Here is a 19,808-nt window from a genome sequence, read left to right on the forward strand (position 1 = left end):
ATCTTTTGTGCAAACACATGGCATTATATTAATAAAACAATAGTACAGAAACTAGGCAAACACACTAAACGTTGATATGACCATATATCTTGTTCAATTACAAAGTTTTAAGTATATTATTTTTAATAATTGTATAAGATTTTTTGTTAATAAATGATACATTCGATATGTTTTATCAATCAAAAGCCATACACCTAAAATGAATTCTTTGAAAAAAGTCAATAGAATTTGATATTTCAATTTGAGTAATGACGTATTCACCATAAAGATATGTACAACCGTCAATGAAGAAGTGTGAAAACACCAACACAAACAACTATAGTGGTGAAGGACATGTTGTTTTTGCCCTGTGTGTTGGTTTGTTTGTTGATTTGTTTGTTTGCCCCAACTTTTACATTTGCAATAACTTTTGCAATATTCAAGATAGCAACTTGATATTTGGCATGCATGTGTATCTCATCGAGCTATACATTTTGAATGGTGAAAGGTCAAGGTCATCCTTCAAGGTCAAAGGTCAAATATATGGGTCAAAATCGCTCATTTAATGTACACTTTTGCAATATTGAAGCTAGCAACTTGATATTTGGCATGCATGTGTATCTCATGAAGCTGCACATTTTGAGTGGCGAAAGGTAAAGGTCAGGGTCATCCTTCAAGGTCAAAGGTCATATAAATGGGGACATAGTGTTTCACAAACACATCGCTTGTTCATATTTAATTTTTGTCCAAACTGTAACGACCCCGTTCATACCTACCCTTACCCGCTAGGGTTACCAGGAAAGCGTTGTATGCATGTATAATGTGCACCAAATTTTTTATTCAAAATTTGGATGTAAACAACTGCGGGCTATAAGACTAAGTGGTAAAATACAGTATGTAATTACCAGGGGAGCCATCTCAGTGGTTTTTTTTATCCAAAATTGGGTCCGGAAATCGGGCCCATTCCCAATGGAAAAAAGTATAATTTTATATTTTTCCCAAATGGAAGCTAAAAATCCCAATAGAAGGTTTATTTTTTTGATTTTTTTTTTTAATCTGAATATTTTGTTAATCACCCATCCATATAAGTTCAATGTAAGTAAATATAATACTGCAAACTCTTGTATTCTAAATTGTGAAGCATTCTTTAGCAAAACAACAACAACACTTATTTCCCAATTTTAGTCAAAATGCCGCAAATTTTCCCAACCCAAAGTGACCTGGCCCCCATTCCCGAAATGGTGAAAAGAAACACTGCATCTAGTTTTCATGGTTGAGTGGAAAAAGATGTATGAATCAGGGACAATCTTTAATGAGATTCAATTGGTTATTTGGGGTATATATTTGTCACTCATGTAAATATTCAAGAAAATTTTAAATATTTGTTTATTTTGTACAGATTTCTGAGACCACCAAGTGCTGACCAGAAATGTACAACGGTATAGGTCTGCAGACTGCCAGAGGCAGTGGGACCAATGGCTATGTTCAGACAAACAAGGCTTTTGTGCGCCACCACAAGGACAGGGTTGATTACAAGTCTGAGGAGGAAATCAAAAAGTTGGAGGCTCAGATGATCAAACAGCCAAACAAGGAAATCCTTGACCATGAGCGCAAGAGGAAGGTGGAGCTCAAGTGCATGGAAATGGAAGAGCTCATGGAGGAACAAGGGTGAGTGCTGAGTGGTTGATTTGAATAAGGTTGAGTGCTGAGTGGTTTATGTGACACAGGGTAAGTGTTAATTGGGAGATATTTTCAAAGGTGAGTGTTGAGTGGGTGATGTGATCAAGGGTGAGTGCTGATTGGTTTATGTGATACAGGGTGAGTGTTAATTGGGAGATATGTTCAAAGGTGAGTGTTGAGTGGGTGATGTGATCAAGTTTAAGTGCTGAGTGGTTGATGTGGTTTAGGGGAGTGGGTGATGTGAACAAGGGTGAGTGCTGAGGGAGTTATGTGATCAAGGCGAGTGGGTGATGTGAACACGTTAAAGTGATGAGTGGTTGATGTGAACAAGGGTGATTGGGTAATGTGAACAAGGGTGAGTGCTGAGGGTGTGATGTGATCAAGGGTGAGTGGGTGATGTGAACATGTTTAAGTGATGAGTGGTTGATGTGAACAAGGGTGAGTGGGTGATGTGAACAAGGGTGAGTGCTGAGTGGGTGATGTGATCAAGGGTGAGTGTTGAGTGGGTGATGTAATCAAGTTTAAGTGATGAGTGGTTGATGTGATCAAGGGTGAGTGGGCAATGTGAACAAGGGCGAGTGCTGAGGGTTGGCATATTGACTGGTCATTACTGGTCGATTTAGCATTTAAACATCACAAAGGAAGATTTTAAGCTATTCTATTTTAAATCGATTATTATTCTGTAATTTATAAACTTTTTTGAGTTATTTATTGTGAAAAAAATTCTTTAAAGCTGTGAAAAATTCTTCTTTATTATTCATGTAATCAACCTCAAATACATAAGGACTAAGGCAATATCTTTATTTCAGTGTATCACATCTGTAACTGAAGTATTATTGACCACTTGCCAGCTGTCAATCAAACTCACGTAATAATCAATCAGATTTCGTTTATTGCGGCCACATGGTCCGACAAACAAAGACTGTCGGAGTAATGGATAAAGCGTTTTATGAAAACAAAACTTAGTGGGCGGAGCAATCGCGTATTTGGCAACTGGTCAATTACTATTGAAGTTACCATAGTATATCACTGATCTATTGATATATTTATTTGATATAAAGCAAATGGACAAACAGAACTCTTGTGTTTTCTAGTGTTATAAATCTGGCCCCTAACCCTTCATAAGTTCATTGGTAATAAAATGCATGCAGTGTTATGTCTCTGTTATTGACAATGAAGCAATAAAGCAAATCTGCCCTTAGGCTATTTCATATCACTCAAACAAAAGGAGATAACTTGCTATTAATTTTATAGTTACTTCTAGGGCTGTAACGATACATTTGAATATTCGAATTACTCGAATACGGCTGTGGACGAATCATATTCGTTATTCGTCACCTCCCGAACCGAATATTTGACGAATACAAACAACATGGTTTCGAGTTTGAAAGTTTAATCATCTTATCTTACCTTACAAATGAAGGTTCATACAAGAAACCCCTATATTTAAATGTTCTTCTCCTTCTTCCGGCGTTTTTCATCATGTTTACCCCACCCACTATGTTACACAGTGAGATAATCGACAAAAATGGCGGGCATCGGTTGAATATTTACGACATTGAATTAAAAAATCTTTCGATGGTTGTTTAATGTTTATTTTGGTAAATACATGTACGAGTGATTTGATGCTCACACATACACACAAAGGATTAGCAGATGGAATTTCTTTTCCTTGTTCAATACTTTTTCTATTGTCATACTGTTTTAATTCAATGTATTCAATATATCAAATGAGCATAGTCAGATAGGTGACATTGAAATATCATCTACATCACCTATCTGGCATATGCTCATTAAAAAATGTGAATGGGTACTGTCGCTAATGTGTCAACTGTTGACTCTTAATTGTTCTACTCAAGGATTTTATTGGTACTAGTCAGTATTTTGTTATTTCAAAGTGTTATATTTCATATTTAACATATAAACAGTAAAATGGTTTCCGGATGATAACTCAAGAATGCTTAGGCCTAGGATCATGAAACTTCATAGGTACATTGATCATGACTGGCAGATAACCCCTAATGATTTTCAGGTCAAAGGTCAAGGTCACAGTGACTCGAAACAGTAAAATGGTTTCTGGATGATAACTCAAGAATGCTTATGCCTAGGATCATGAAACTTCATAGGAACATTGATCATGACTGGCAGATGACCCCTATTGATTTTCAGGTCACTAGGTCAAAGGTCAAGGTCACAGTGACAAAAAATGTATGCACACAATGGCTGCCACTACAACTGACAGCCCATATTGGGGGCATGCATGTTTTACAAACAGCCCTTGTTTCTTATTATGTTTTTAGCTCACCTGATTGCTCAGGTGAGCTTTTGTGACCGGTCTTTGTCCGTCGTCTGTCCGTCCGTTGGTCCGTCCACATTTGTTTGTGAACACTATAGAGGCCACATTTATTATCCGATCTTCATGAAACTTGGTCAGAAGCTTTGTCCCAATGAAATCTCTGTCGAGTTCGAAACTGGGTCGTGACGGGTAAAAAACTAGGTCACTGTGTCAAAAAAAAGAAAAAAATTGTAAACTGTAGAAGTCTGATTTCATGCCCAATCTTCATGTAACTTTGTCAAAATGTTTGTCTTAATGATATGTGGGTTGAGTTCAAAAGTGGTTCCGGTCCGTTGAAAAACATGGCCGCCAGTGGGCGGGGCAGTTTTCCTTATTTGGCTATAGAGAATCCTTGTAAACACTCTAGAAGTCACAATTTTTGCCCAATCATCATGAAAGTTGGTCAAAACATTTGTTTTATTGATATCTTGGACAATTTCGAAAATGGTCCAGATCGGTGTAAAAACATGGCTGCCAGTGGGCGGGGTATTTTTCTCTGTATGTATATAGTGAAAACATGTGAACACTCTAGAAGTCACATTTTTGGCCCAATTTTCATGAAATTTTGTTAGAACATTTGTTTCCTTGATAGGAGAGTCGAGTTCTAAAATATTTCCGGTCAGTTTAATAACATGGCTGCCCGGGGGGGGGGGGAGGCAGTTTTGTTATATTAATATAGTAAAAAAAGCTTGTGAACACTCTAGAAGTCACATTTTTTTGTCCTATCTTCATGAAACTTGGTGAAAAGATTGGTTTTATACATATCACATAATTAATGCCATAATTATTGCCCTTAGATTGTCCTAATTTTTATTATATTATACAAAATCCTTGTAAACACTCTAGAGGTCACAATTTTGTTTCAGATTTTATGAATCTTGGTCATAATATTTATTTTTGTAAACAAAGTTTGATGTTTGGTAAGGGGGGTCAACTCAAAATATAGGTCACCAGGTCAAATCTTACAAAAACAAAATCACTCCATATGCCAGAGTTTTGGTTCAATAATGATGAAACTTGACCAGGATGTTTGTCTAGACAATATCTAGGTCAAGTTTGACGTTTGGTAAAGATTGAATGAACCGACTCCTCTCTGGTGAGCGAACTAGGGCCATCTTGGCCCTCTTGTTTATCTTGTATCAATGGAAAATAAAATATTTTTTCACTATTTTGTTTAAAAAGAATTTAAAGAACTCTTGGCAAAAATACATGAAATCCAAATTTTGAGAGATTGGTCTACAAATTGCATGAACAGGTATAAAATTGTGGGTATTAATAGCTTAAAACACTATTGGCAACATGTCTGTTTAATTTATATTATCAATATTGTTTAATTAAGCATGGAATATTAATCAAAATTGGGGGTAAAGTTCAATCGACCAGTAATGACCGCTTTGGGATGTATTGACCGGGTTGGTTTTAACCGGTAAAAACCGCCGGTTAAATCCGGGGGCGGTTGATTGGTGCCAGCCTTGGCTGAGGGGGTGATGTGATCAAGGGTGAGTGGATGATGTGAACAAGGGTGAGTGCTGAGTTGTTGATGTGATCAAGGGTGAGTGGTTGATGTGAACAAGGGTGAGTGTTGAGTAAGGGCTTTTTTTCCTGATTTTGTGAAGTGGCCCTGGCCCCCTCATTTTGTGGAAAATGAGTCGCGAACTTTTCAAAATTGTGAAAAAATGAGTCGCGCACTACTGAAAATTGTGAAAAACGAGTCGCGAACTTGTACAAATTGTGAAATTTAGAAATCAATGCATAAGTATAGTAAAAGCATGTTTAACACTTAAATATTATGAAAATGTCCTTAAATAATGTAATAAAATCATATCTTCCTTGTATGAATAGTATATTCAGGGGTTTCACTGGCCCCAAAAAAGTTGTGCAACTTTATCGCGGTGTGAAAACCGCCGGTTATTCCAACTTTATTTATAAGAACAATCATTTAAAGAACCTTACTACATTAATGAATAATGGCATTAACTGTATTTTTTGCTCACCTGAATGCTCAGGTGAGCTTTTCTGACCGGTCTTTGTCCGTCGTCCGTCCGTCCGTTAACATTTGCTAGTAAACACTCTAGAGGCCACATTTCTTGTCCCATCTTCATGAAACTTAGTCAGACGCTTTGCCCCAATAAAATCTCGGTCGAGTTCGAAACTGGGTCAACTATGAAAACACTATACAATTATTATTTTGTTATCAGACTAGGACACTACAGTTCATATGTGCTCTAAAATCTACAAGTACACAAGAACAAACACACACAACTCAATTTGATATTAACCCATATTAACCCATTGATGCCTAACATTGATTATGAGAGAGAGGAAGGAATGAGTCATGCTGAAGGATACACACATTGATTGTTTATGAAGTAAATGTATGAGATCAGGAATAACATTTTGCTGTAATTTGTTGGTGTGTGAGCTCTGGTCAACAGGCTTTGTTTAAAGAAGACATTAACAATGGATATATGCTACTGCTGATAAAGGGTTCTAAAATATACAGCTACATGTACCAAATTTAGGTTTGGAATGTAACTTGCTAACTGTTGGCTACATTGATCATGACTCACCAATGACCCCTATTGATCTTCTCCTCACTAGGTCAAAGGTTACAGTCACAGTGATTCAAAATACAAAAATTGGTTTTCAAATGATAACTCAAAAACACTTTCACCTAGGATAAAGACTTCATAGGTACATTGATCATGATTATAAAAATTCCTCTTTTGAATTTCAAATCACTCATGTCGGTCTGTCTGTCTGTCTGTCAGTCCACCAGGTGGTTGTCAGACGATAACTCAAGAACGCTTGGGTCTAGGATCATGAAACTTCATAGGTACATTGATCATGACTCGCAGATGACCCCTATTGATTTTGAGGTCACTAGGTCAAAGGTCAAGGTCACAGGTGAAGGTCACAGTTACTGGAAATAGGCATTTTAAGGATTAAGCATGGTTCAAACAAGGGAAACAACTACCGTTTATGCATGTTCTTTTTGTTACAGCATTTGCCTCCCTTAAATTCATTTAAAATCTCATTTTACAGCAGAGATTCCAAATATGACCTGTAAATGAGCCCCATATTTACTGCCAGTGCTAGGTTGCCCCCCATCGAAGAAGAGGGTATATATTGCTTTGCTCATGTCGGTCTGTCTGTCTGTCTGTCGGTCGGTCCGTCCACCAGGTGGTTGTCAGACGATAACTCAAGAACGCTTGGGCCTAGGATCATGAAACTTCATAGGTACATTGATCATGACTCGCAGATGACCCCTATTGATTTTGAGGTCACTCGGTCAAAGGTCAAGGTCACAGGTGAAGGTCACAGTTACTGGAAATAGGCATTTTAAGGATTTAGCATGGTTCAAACAAGGGAAACAACTACCGTTTATGCATGTTCTTTTTGTTACAGCATTTGCCTCCCTTAAATTCATTTAAAATCTCATTTTACAGCAGAGATTCCAAATATGACCTGTAAATTAGCCCCATATTTACTGCCAGTGCTAGGTTGCCCCCCTTCGAAGAAGAGGGGGTATATTGCTTTGCTCATGTCGGTCTGTCTGTCGGTCGGTCCGTCCACCAGGTGGTTGTCAGACGATTACTCAAGAACGCTTGGGCCTAGGATCATGAAACTTCATAGGTACATTGATCATGACTCGCAGATGACCCCTATTGATTTTGAGGTCACTAGGTCAAAGGTCAAGGTCACAGGTGAAGGTCACAGTTACTGGAAATAGGCATTTTAAGGATTTAGCATGGTTCAAACAAGGGAAACAACTACCGTTTATGCATGTTCTTTTTGTTACAGCATTGCCTCCCTTAAATTCATTTATAATCTCATTTTACAGCAGAGATTCCAAATATGACCTGTAAATGAGCCCCATATTTACTGCCAGTGCTAGGTTACCTTTTCCCATTTGATCATTCTTAAGTATTGTAATTGTAATGCTACGTTAGCGTGACCACCACCACCGCAGCCGCCACTGCCGCCATGGGCCACGCCCCAAACTATTTTGTATTTTGCTTTTTATGCCCCCCTTTGAAGAAGAGGGGGTATATTGCTTTGCACATGTCGGTCTGTTGGTCGGTCGGTCCGTCCACCAGGTGGTTTCCGGATGAAAACTCAAGAACGCTTGGGCCTTGGATCATGAAACTTCATAGGTACATTGATTATGACTCGCAGATGACCCCTATTGATTATGAGGTCACTAGGTCAAAGGTCAAGGTCACGGTGACCCGAAATAGTAAAAAGGTTTCCAGATGATAACTCAAGAACGCTTAGGCCTAGGATCATGAAACTTGATAGGTAGATTGATCATGACTCGCAGATGGCCCCTATTGATTTTCAGGTCACTAGGTCAAAGGTCAAGGTCACCGTGACCCGAAATAGAAAAATGGTTTCCGGATGATAACTCAAGAACGCTTATGCCTAGGATCATGAAACTTGATAGGTTGATTGATCATGACTCGCAGATGACCCCTATTGATTTTCAGGTCAAGGTCATGGTGACCCGAAATAGTAAAATGGTTTCCGGATGATAACTGAAGAACGCTTATGCCTAGGATCATGAAACTTCATAGGTACAGTGATCATGACTCGAAGATGACCCCTATTGATTTTCAGGTCACTAGGTCAAAGGTCAAGGTCACGGTGACCCGAAATAGTAAAATGGTTTCCGGATGATAACTGAAGAACGCTTATGGCTAGGAGCATGAAACTTCATAGGCACAGTGATCATGACTGGCAGATGACCCCTATTGATTTTAAGGTCACTAGGTCAAAGGTCAAGGTCACGGTGACCCGAAATAGTAAAATGGTTTCCGGATGATAACTGAAGAACGCTTATGCCTATGATCATGAAACTTCATAGGTACATTGCTCATGACCGGCAGATAACCCCTATTGATTTTCAGGTCACTAGGTCAAAGGTCAAGGTCACGGTGACCCAAAATAGTAAAATGGTTTCCCGATGATAACTCTAGAACGCTTATGGCTAGGATCATGAAACTTCATAGGTACATTGATCATGACTCGAAGATGACCCCTATTGATTTTCAGGTCACTAGGTCAAAGGTCAAGGTCACTGTGACAAAAAACATATTCACACAATGGCTGTCACTACAACTGAGAGCCCATATGGGGGGCATGCATGTTTTACAAACAGCCCTTGTTTCTTGATATTTACTGACAATGCTTACGCCTAGATTCATGAACTTCATAGTTACATTGATCATGACTGGCAGATGACCAACATAATGTTCAAGTCACTAGGTCAAACGTCTTAATAACAATGACTCAACACTGTAAAATGGTGTCCAGATGACAACTCAAGAAACCAAGGTCAAAAGTCAAAGTCACAATGACTTATATATTCATATTCACACAATGGCTGTCATTACAACTGACAGCCCATATGCAGGCATGCATGTTTTACAAACAGCCCAATACCTTTGGTAAAAATTCAATGAACACACTCTTCTCAGGTATGAACCAGGGCCATCTTGGCCCTCTTGTTTTATTACTTTTAGAAGTATGTTAATTAATACATAAATAACAACAAGTATCTTCATAAGTCTTAATAAGCTTTATTTTTATATAAATAACTTTTTTCACTTGATAAACCAGATAACCAACATAATACACATGTATAATAATGTTAACAATAATGTAACAGTATCCTGCATGAATGTATCAGAATTATGTATTGAAACCTAGAATCACATTAATGTACATCATCTGAAAGGAAATATGAATAAAAAATCAGAAAATAAAGCATCTTAATTCAAATTGTTAAACAGTTACATTTGTTCATTTGGACATGTTATCAATCAACTTCTGTTTATGATCAATTTTCACAAATTCTAAAACAACACATATTGTTAAAAGGTTTTCTGTAATCAGTGGTGGTTGATTTCCAGGTTCAATTAAATGAACATTTTTCACATCTATTTCTTGACTGAAAGGCACACGATAATTGCAACCATTAATTCTTGTTGTCTGAAATAACACAAAACATATTTTTACAAACTATCAACAACAAATCAACACACACATATCACTATCTTTAGATGTCTGAATTTTAACATATCCGAAATATAGTACAACGAGTGAAAGAACTACTTTTAATTTCAGACATAGTTGGTATCTTAATTAAAATATATCGTTCCCAGAACATTATAATACTGAAACTGTTAAACATGTTCATGTGAATGGATCACAGTTATACTTCATTTGAACCAATATTTACATAATTGCAAACGGATAAGATATAGAATAACAAGTCTCGCTCTCGGTTACCAATGCTTATCCTGAGTTTCAATAAATCTGGATTATTTGGTGTGATTTTAATCCTTTTTGCATAATACCGCGAGTTGCGCGACGCTATTTTGTTTGGATAATGGTGAGGTTGATCTGCCGCGTGTAAACTAATATGCACCGGTTTCAAAATTTTAATCGATTCACGTTTGTAACCAATTGAAACAACGACGTCATTTTAACCATAAGTAAACAAAAATTGCGAAATCGACATGAAAAACGGTGAAAGGAAACTTAATTTTAAATTGTGAAATGTCCGTTTTTGACAGTTTTGAGCACAAAATGTCCGTTTTTTTGTAAAAAAATCGCGGCCGTATTAGATTTGTGAATTGTTCGTGTCAAAATGTCCATCCACTGCCAGTCTCAAAGAAGGAAAAAAAGCCCTGGTTGAGTGGGTGATGTGATCAAGTTTAAGTGCTGATTGATTGATGTGATCAAGGGTGAGTGGGGGATGTGATCAAGGGTGAGTGGGTGATGTGAACAAGGATGAGTGGGTGATGTGAACAAGGGTGAGTGTTGAGTGGGCGATGTGATCACGTTTAAGTGCTGAGTGGTTGATGTGATCAAGGGTGAGTGGGTGATGTGAACAAGGGTGAGTGCTGAGGGGGTGCTGTAATCAAGGGTGAGTGTTGAGTGGGTGATGTGATCACATTTAAGTGCTGAGTGGTTGATGTGATCAAGGGTGAGTGGGTGATTTGAACAAGGTTGAGTGCTGAAGGGGTGATGTGATCAAGGGTGAGTGGATATTGTGAACAAGGGTGAGTTCTGAATGGATGATGTGATCAAGGTTGAGTGGGTGATGTGAACAAGGGTGAGTGCTGAAGGGGTGATGTGATCAAGGGTGAATGAATGATGTGATCAAGGGTGAGTTGATGATGTGATCAAGAGTGAGTGCTGAATGAATGATGTGATCAAAATCAAGTGCTGAGTGCATGGGTGAAAGTAAAGTTGTCCGGTTTAAAGCAGAATAACAATATTTGGATTGCTGCTGAGGCCATGTTTACAAATCGCGTAAATCTGTTGAGAAACTTTCGGGGAAGGGGGGGTGGGGGTAGGCACTCTATACATGTAGATAGCAGTCTATACACGTAGATAGAAGGCACTAGTTCAAGTAACTCAATGAAACAACAAAAAAACAACATGGACAAATATAATAGGCGCTTTGTAATGGATATTGCCAAATGTGTTTCGTTGAAAGAGCGGCATTTTCGATAAATGAACAATGACCAGTTGAGGGAAATAATAATTATACTTAACATTATAATCAGCGAGAAAAATAAAGGGAGATAATTGTTTACGATATTGTTGATTTATTTACATCAAACAAGTGCTAACATGAAAATAAGTTGCTTTTTGAAGTACATTTGTGAAACAAATCAAAAATGAAGTTCAATGATGTTATAATATAGTTAAAGAATAAATGGCGATGGAAGTAGTTGGCTAAAATAGATTAACGTGAAATTAAATTTAGCACAAACCAAAACAAACATCCCTGGTGTGTGTTTTTGGGTTAAGAAACCGATTATGTTATAAATAGTCCAGAAAAAACGGCAGTTAAAGCCCATGTATTTCAACTTTTTATTAAATTCAAATGAGTGTGATTTTTGTATCATTAGATGGTCTTTTGAAAAAGCATGTTAAGTACTTTTACCTAACTTAAAATGGTTTCTAATTGGCGAAATTTCTGGAGCTTTTTGACCCCAATGCATCACCCCCCCCCCCCCCAACCAGACCAGGGCGCTGCCCTGGAACGACAGGGGTCTCTGGTGGTCCCCCTGAGCAATATTTTCAGGTTTTCAGATATTCTCAACTTTCACCCATGTGAGAGGGTGATACTAACAAGGGTGAGTGGTGAATGGGTGATGTGATCAAGGATGAGTGCTGAGGAGGTCATGTTATCAAGTGTTAGTGGTGAATATGTGATGTGATCAAGGATGAGTGCTGAGGAGGTCATGTTATCAAGGGTTATCGGTAAATGGGTGATGTGATCAAGGATGAGTGGCAAGGCCCAAGTGGTTTATGTTATCAAGGGTAAGTGGTGATTGGGTGATGTGATCAAGGATGAGTGCTGAGGAGGTCATGTTATCAAGGGTTAGTGGTGAATGGATGATTTGATCAAGGATGAGTGCTGAGGAGGTCATGTTATCAAGGGTTAGTGGTGAATGGGTGATGTGATCAAGGATGAGTGCCAAGGCCCAAGTGGTTTATGTTATCAAGGGTAAGTGGTTATCAAGAGTAAGTGGTGATTGGGTGATTTGATTAAGAATGAGTGCTGAGGAGGTCATGTTATCAAGGGTTAGTAGTGAATGGGTGATGTGATCAAGGATGAGTGCTGAGGAGGTCATGTTATCAAGGGTTAGTAGTGAATGGGTGATGTGATCAAGGATGAGTGCCGAGTGGGATATGTTGTGATCAGGGATGAGTGCTGAGGAGGTCATGCTATCAAGGGTTAGTGGTGAATGGGTGATGTGATCAAGGGTGAATGCTGAGGAGGTCATGTTATCAAGGGTTAGTGGTGAATTGGGGATATGATCAAGGATGAGTGACGAGTGGGTTTTGATATCAAAGGTTAGTGGTGAATGAGGGATGTGATCAAGGATGAGTGCCGAGTGGGTTATGTTGGCAAGGGTTAGTGGTGAATTGGTGATGCGATCAAAGATGAGTACTGAGGAGGTCATGTTATCAATGGTTAGTGGTGAATTGGGGATGTGATCAAGGATGAGTGCCAAGTGGTTTATGTTGGCAAGGGTAAGTGGTGAATGGGTGATGCGATCAAAAATGAGGGCTGAGGAGGTCATGTTATCAATGGTTAGTGGTGAATTGGGGATGTGATCAAGGATGAGTGCTGAGTGGGTTTTGATATCAAGTGTTAGTGATGAATGCATGATGTGATCAAGGGGGGATTCTGAGCAGGTCATGTTAGCAAGGGTTAGTGGTGAATTGGGGATGTAATCAAGGATGAGTGCTGAGTGTGTTTTGATATCAAGGGTTAGTGGTGAATGGGGGATGTAACATGGATCATCCTAGAGGGCGACGTAGGCAACTTGGTCGCCCTAGGATGCTTGATATCGCTTTCTGATTACATCAAAGCGAAACCTTTAATCGCCGACATTTTCCAATATTTTCTCCTTTGATAATCTGCCGCGCGTGTGCGCAATGCCATCACTATGTAATACTGTCATTGTTTACTGTGTGCAATTATCAGTTATCTGATCTTCTGTGGCGACAGGATTTGCTACGCATCACTGACTGCTGATGCAAGTCGCCTTGGTTTATTCCAGTCGAGGTATTGTGTACACGCCGGTCTTACCGACAATAGTGTATTGACGTAACTATCTATGTATACTAGAATGCCAGTCGTTTACAGTTTTTCAATCGTCTCTTGTTATTTGTCAAGGCTGCCGGGAACCAATACAGCGGCCATCGTTCACATGTTGGTCATTTATTGTTATGCTTGACGTTTTGTACAACTTAAAACAGTCCGAATCTCACTGCTAAATTTCAGTCATAATATATTTTAGTACTGAGCTTAACAAATATCATAAACAGAGAAACAGACTTACAAATAAAAAGTTTAATCCAAAAACGCAGTAAAAAGCACGGAACATTCCATTAAAAGTCAATGACGTCATTCAAACATTAGAATTACCAGCACGCAACACTTAGTTGGGAAGATTACAATTTAAGTTATTTCAGAATGTTATGGTGTGTTACATCAATTTATGTATAATCGAATAAAACACAACAAATATTGAAATAATTAAGCTATGGTCGGCATAGAACTTAAACATGTATTGTTGAAGAATCTCCCACGCAATGTTCGGGAGGTTTTTAAGATTACACGTTACTCTCTGTCGTTAGTTTAATTTGTAATTTGAGACTGGTACATAATGCGGAATTAATTGGGATAAATTGCCAATTTAAATTCAGTTAAAAATGTGCATATGCAATAAAAATCGAAGAGAAATAACCAACTGCTTTACACTGACTTATTAAGCCCAAATTGGATAAATATAGCATTAAGAAACTATAGTATTTGCGTTGTTATTGTTATGCGTATATCATATCGCCATGAGACATTGCCCGGTCTTTTATTTATTGATTTCTGATTGGTAAACGGCTGGCACTGACATGAGCAGTAACTGATGAAACCTCTTCGCTACTGTCCAACAACCGTGCAATCTATGAATGTTGCTAATGTCCAATTTTAAACTATCTATTAGCAAAGTAAAGCATTGCAATATTATATTTTTAAAGCAATATGTCAACCAAATTATATATTGATTGCGTATTTGCTAGGTTACAGGTTACTGGTTTTCCTTTTCTGCAGTGAAACGATATGCATATTATACTTACGTGCTAAAGACGTATATCGACATGTTTTCGGACAGTCGTTTTCGGATGCGTATGGTTTGTCGATTTTAATTACTTCTGACGTTCTTTATAACATTTTTATAAAATGACGAATAAATATGCAGTGTTACGGATGGTCTGGTTGACAATATATGTCGCAATGTACTTACCAGAAATTGCACCTAGAAAGAGTATTAAAAAAACAATATGCTAGGGCTCTGCCCTATTTTCCCTTTATCCTACATCCTCAGGCTCTTGGCTTAAGTAGTAATTACATATGAATGAAATGTGTATTTTTGCCAAATAAAACACATGTTTTACAGTTCTTAGGAGAGCAATATCTCTATAACATCATGGCAGTTTAAAATAAAATGTTTAGTTAGTGTTTCAGCATATGTTATTTTAGATATATGTATGGGTATTAATTGTGAAACATTAATATTAAGGTACCTTTACAAGTTTGATCAAAGGTCGGCTCTGACTTATCCCTAATAAAATTGGAAGAAGTCACTTCTCCCTAAAATTTTGGGCTAGGATGATCCCTGGGATGTAAGATGACTGCAGAGAAGGTGATGTAATCAAGTTCTGAGATGTAATTGTGAACAAGGATGAGTGATTGATGTGAACAAGAATGAGTGCTGAGTGGATGATGTGATCAAGGTTGAGTGCTGAGTGAGTGATGTGGTAAATTAAATAAAAGTTTTAAGATGAGAACTATATGTATTCCAGTTACACAAAGGAGGAGATAGACAGTAAGGTTGCACTTTTCCGCAAGATGTTGATGGACAAGGAGGGTGTGCAGGAAGGATCTTCTGTGGAGAAAGACGAGTTTGGACGACCAATGTGAGTACACGCATATCAATGTCAATCAAAATTTTATTGATAAATTATGACTTGATTGGGTACGTTCTCAAAAAATGGCTTTTAACTTGTGTAATATGAATATTTGCATATTAATATGGGATTTTGGGTCACTTAATTTTTGACGACTATACATAACCCCAATGGGTTTCTTAATTTGTTTGATATATATGATGTAGATTAGGGAAATAACCAGTGTTTACAATGCAAATATAACTTGAACACGTTTTTTTTCTTGTATATATTATTGAAAGAATCATTCCAGAAATGAGTAAAAAAAACATAGATCCTCACAGGTTTGCAGAAATCATTTTCAGTCTTTTAAAGGTCTGTAGAATAATTTGTTTTTTTTTTGTTGTCAAGTAATTTGTTAGTGATAGCAACTAATCCCTATAACTGTATTCAACATGTACATAGTATGTTTGTGCCAAGTGTTTTTCAACACAGAGATACAAAAAAGAACCATTTTTCCTTTAAATAAACATCACTAAAGGACATTCATTTCACTTATTGCCATTTTTTAAGCATAACATTACATATTATGAACTGCAGATTATATAGAAAGCAAATATGAGCCGAGCCTTTAAAGTACCAGTCTGAAATGGAAAAAATAAATCATTGTCAAAATTAACCACCATTGTCTCACATGAAATAACATTTGCACACAGTTGTTCCCCCTAATATAATCAAAATAAACTGATTATGTTGTTTCTTTGCTTGTGGTCTGAAAATTCATTTGTATTAAATGTCTTGATAAAGCAAGAATATATGTACCTGTATTGTTGAAGCCCACATTTCTCAAATTATGTGAACATATACAGTATATTGAACTTTTGAGGTATACAAGTTGAACATAGTGTTTTATACATACAGTAGGGCTTTCTGCATTCAGGCATTTCTGTAACATTTTCTTGAATATGTATCTCAATTTCATGAAAATATATACAATAAGACACACACAATTTTTTTAATGAATCGACTAATATAACAATAGACTACATATTATTCTACGCAGTTTTTTGTTTTGTGAAAGGTTGTTTCAGATACTCTTTATATGTAAAATATGTTGGTTTTCTGATTACTGATATTCTCCCCCCAAAAATTCTCATCTTAAAATTAAAAGCATAACAAAGGCACAGGCTAATCTGGGACGACACTTTATGCACATGCATTATGCCCAGTTTTCTCAGAACACGACTCAATTCATAGTGAATAGGGAGTACATAGTGCCTGTAGGAAAAAAATACTGGGAAGTCTTGGTCAACTTTGCTGCTGATGGTGTTTGCACCATGGATCAAGGCATCCACTACAGCTCTGTGGTTTGTGCATTTGAGGTATGGGTACAACACACACGATCAATCTCTCGCTCCCTTGTCTCTGTTACATGGGAAGTATAGAATGGGCCAAAAAGAGAATAAGACCCATCACAATCTTTTGGAGTTATTGTCCTTCGTTTATTTCCATCCTATATTGCCAACTTTGTAAGAGGTTTTTAAGGATGAACAAACATTGTGTGTTATGCCTTATTGTTTAAACATAGTAAATCAATTGTGCGGCTTTATCTGTTGCCAGCAGTCAAATAGGAATGAGAGTCCCAGTGATAATTAATAAAAATTTGTAGGGGGAAACTAATGCATGAGAGATCAGGCTGTGAACATTTTTTCCAGAGCCACGTACTCACCCTGCAGAGTGATTAGGCCTGACAATCTGCTTACCCTTCACTATAATATTCTTGCCATGCATTAAAAAAGAATATCTATATTTATAGTAATGATCAACTCTTGGTAATAAACAAACATCTATAAGTCAATACAATAGTTGTACTTATTTTGCAAAAAATACAATTAATCAATTAGTGTCAAATTGATGAATGGTTACAGTATGGTAAATTTTGGCTAAGGCTTCTGAACATGAATTAATGTTTTTATGCGCCCGGTAAAGTGGCATATAGCATTTGAACTGTCTGTCAGTCTGTCCGTCCGTCCGAAAACTTAAACATTGCCCACAACTTTTGCGATATTGAAGATAGCAACTTGATATTTGGCATGCATGTGTATCTCATAGAGCTGCACATTTCGAGTGGTGAAAGGTCAAAGTTATCCTTCAAGGTCAAAGGTCAAAAATAAAATAAAATTCAAAGCGGCGCAGTAGGGGGCATTGTGCTTCTGACAAACACATCTCTTGTTTTATAATAAATTTATCTGTTTCTTTATAATTTAATATAAGAAGAATTATAATACACCAATTAATTATTATTATTTTATTGATATTTATATTAAACTGAAATTTTATTCTTTATTGAATGACCAATATATATTTAACTGTCTTTTTCACTATGAATTGATTAGCTAAGAGCACTGACATCTACGAAACGAGCGCAGCCGATTTTCGAGAATTATGTTTACTGTGCCCGTGACGTCATTTACATTGTCAAAATGAAAGTGCACTTTGAGCACTAAACCGTTTTTTTGTTTGTTAAAAAAATAGTTCGCAATTTGTAATGATGTGGCAGGAGTTTTGGAACTGAATGTATATTTCTCAGCCGGAAAAACAGCACTCGCCCGGCCGGTCAAGTATTTAACAAACGTTACTCGCCAGACCATCAACTTTACTCGCAAATTCGAATTATCAAGTGGATTTTTCAAGGCCTGAAGATATTGATATGCATCAGATTTATCACTTGACACTTCTTCAATTGAAATCTTGCATTGCATATATTGCATTTTCAAGGGTTTGTACATAAAAAGGCAAAATTACAGTACAGCCAAAGCGGCACACACATAATCCGCGGCTAGGCCACGGCCAGATTATTAGTCCGCGGCGGCCGAATCGTGTGTTCACGCGGCGTATCGCCGTGGCACTCAGCATCGATCCGCGCAACGACGCCGAGTCTGTATTAACCTCGCGTACTTTCGCGGAGTAAATCCGCTGCATACGTACGCGGCGGATCGAGTGAAAAGATATCCACCTACATGTACATACATGTATGTGTAGCGTAGAATTAATTACGCGCAACTGTTTATGTTTCGTTCGATTATCATTATTAAATTTGTAATCCGAAACACACTTCCGAATTTTAATGCTAACGCGTCCTTTGGCAAATTCTAGCGTCAAATAAACAGTGCTAAAATATCCTTTGTTTCATAAAAAGTGCGGGAAAATTATGCAGACATGTAGAACGTCGTTTGGAAAGTTTGGGTGTATTTTGTGTTGTATAAATACATGAACATCACGTCAGGCGTAAATCGCGTGTTCAGTGGAGAAAAAAACGCCCCGATTAGACTTTATTTCATCATCTCTATAAATAGTAACAAATGCCAAAATGTATTTGATACTTAAGGAAATATCGAGAATGTTTGTGTATCGTAAATATTTACCAGCATTTGCTTTAAACTGGAATATACGGGATTATCGGGTAATTAGTAGCGATATTAACTGTATAATATGAACAAAATAAAACGTGTTTATATACGCATATTCAAACAATAGTTATAATAAGCTGATAATTAACAAAACTACAAATACGTCGTCACCGTCTTGATTATTGATGTGGCTTCAAACTGCTAATTTTCTCAGCTAAAATATAATAGCGGAATAGACATGCAATTAATTTATAAATCCACCATATGCTGGAGCCTTGACCACTTGTATGTGCGAAAACATAATTACGTGACCTTGTTTATGTGTGAAATACATACGCTACGGGCGGGAAACAAACTTAATAATTGGCCAGACACATTAACTATGCTTACATGTATATGCTAATACAATCCGCGCACAATAAATGTATTATGATTTTAATTATTATTATAATTGTTCTTTCAAAATTTGTTAACTACATGCAACTAATAATTAAAAAAAAAAAATTCATGATCGCATCGACTCGGCATCATGTCGCGGACCGCGGCATGCCTCGGCGGACAGATGCAAAGTTTCGCGGCGAAATGCGACTTGCCACCGCATACTGACGCGGCTTCAACGACTGAAATACGTTTGTTCCGCTTTGGCTGTACTTTATGAATACTATAGTGTTTGTATTTAATTTCTTAGATAAAACTTAAGGAGATTTAAATCCATGTGAAATATTTTTGTTATCTTTCATAAGTTATGATATTTTATACACAAATATACACAGTAATGCACATTGTCTTATTTAAGAACCATCTTGTTCAAATAATTGACAAATTAACATTTCGTGAAAGACATCCTGAAATTTCTTAATAGATTCTACTGAGCATGTCAGAACAGACACTGCACAGTGTCCCCAAGGGAACAATCGGATAAATTT

At 37.3% G+C, this 19,808-nt stretch overlaps 1 protein-coding gene across 4 annotated transcripts in view; it reads left to right on the forward strand.

Annotated features, from left to right (window-relative positions):
- LOC127865212 (serine/arginine repetitive matrix protein 2-like) overlaps positions 1-19,808 on the forward strand; it is a 77,431-nt gene that overhangs the window by 2,321 nt on the left and 55,302 nt on the right. For all 4 annotated transcript variants that reach the window (XM_052405208.1, XM_052405211.1, XM_052405210.1 and 1 more), the window contains exons 2-3: positions 1,379-1,647; positions 15,389-15,502. In XM_052405208.1, the coding sequence (XP_052261168.1) occupies positions 1,409-1,647; positions 15,389-15,502 (353 nt within the window). In that variant the 5' untranslated portion in view covers positions 1,379-1,408. The remainder of the gene's footprint in view (positions 1-1,378; positions 1,648-15,388; positions 15,503-19,808) is intronic.

This window comes from Dreissena polymorpha, chromosome 1, assembly GCF_020536995.1.
Source record: "Dreissena polymorpha isolate Duluth1 chromosome 1, UMN_Dpol_1.0, whole genome shotgun sequence".
In the NCBI taxonomy this organism is placed as follows: Eukaryota; Metazoa; Mollusca; class Bivalvia; order Myida; family Dreissenidae; genus Dreissena; species Dreissena polymorpha.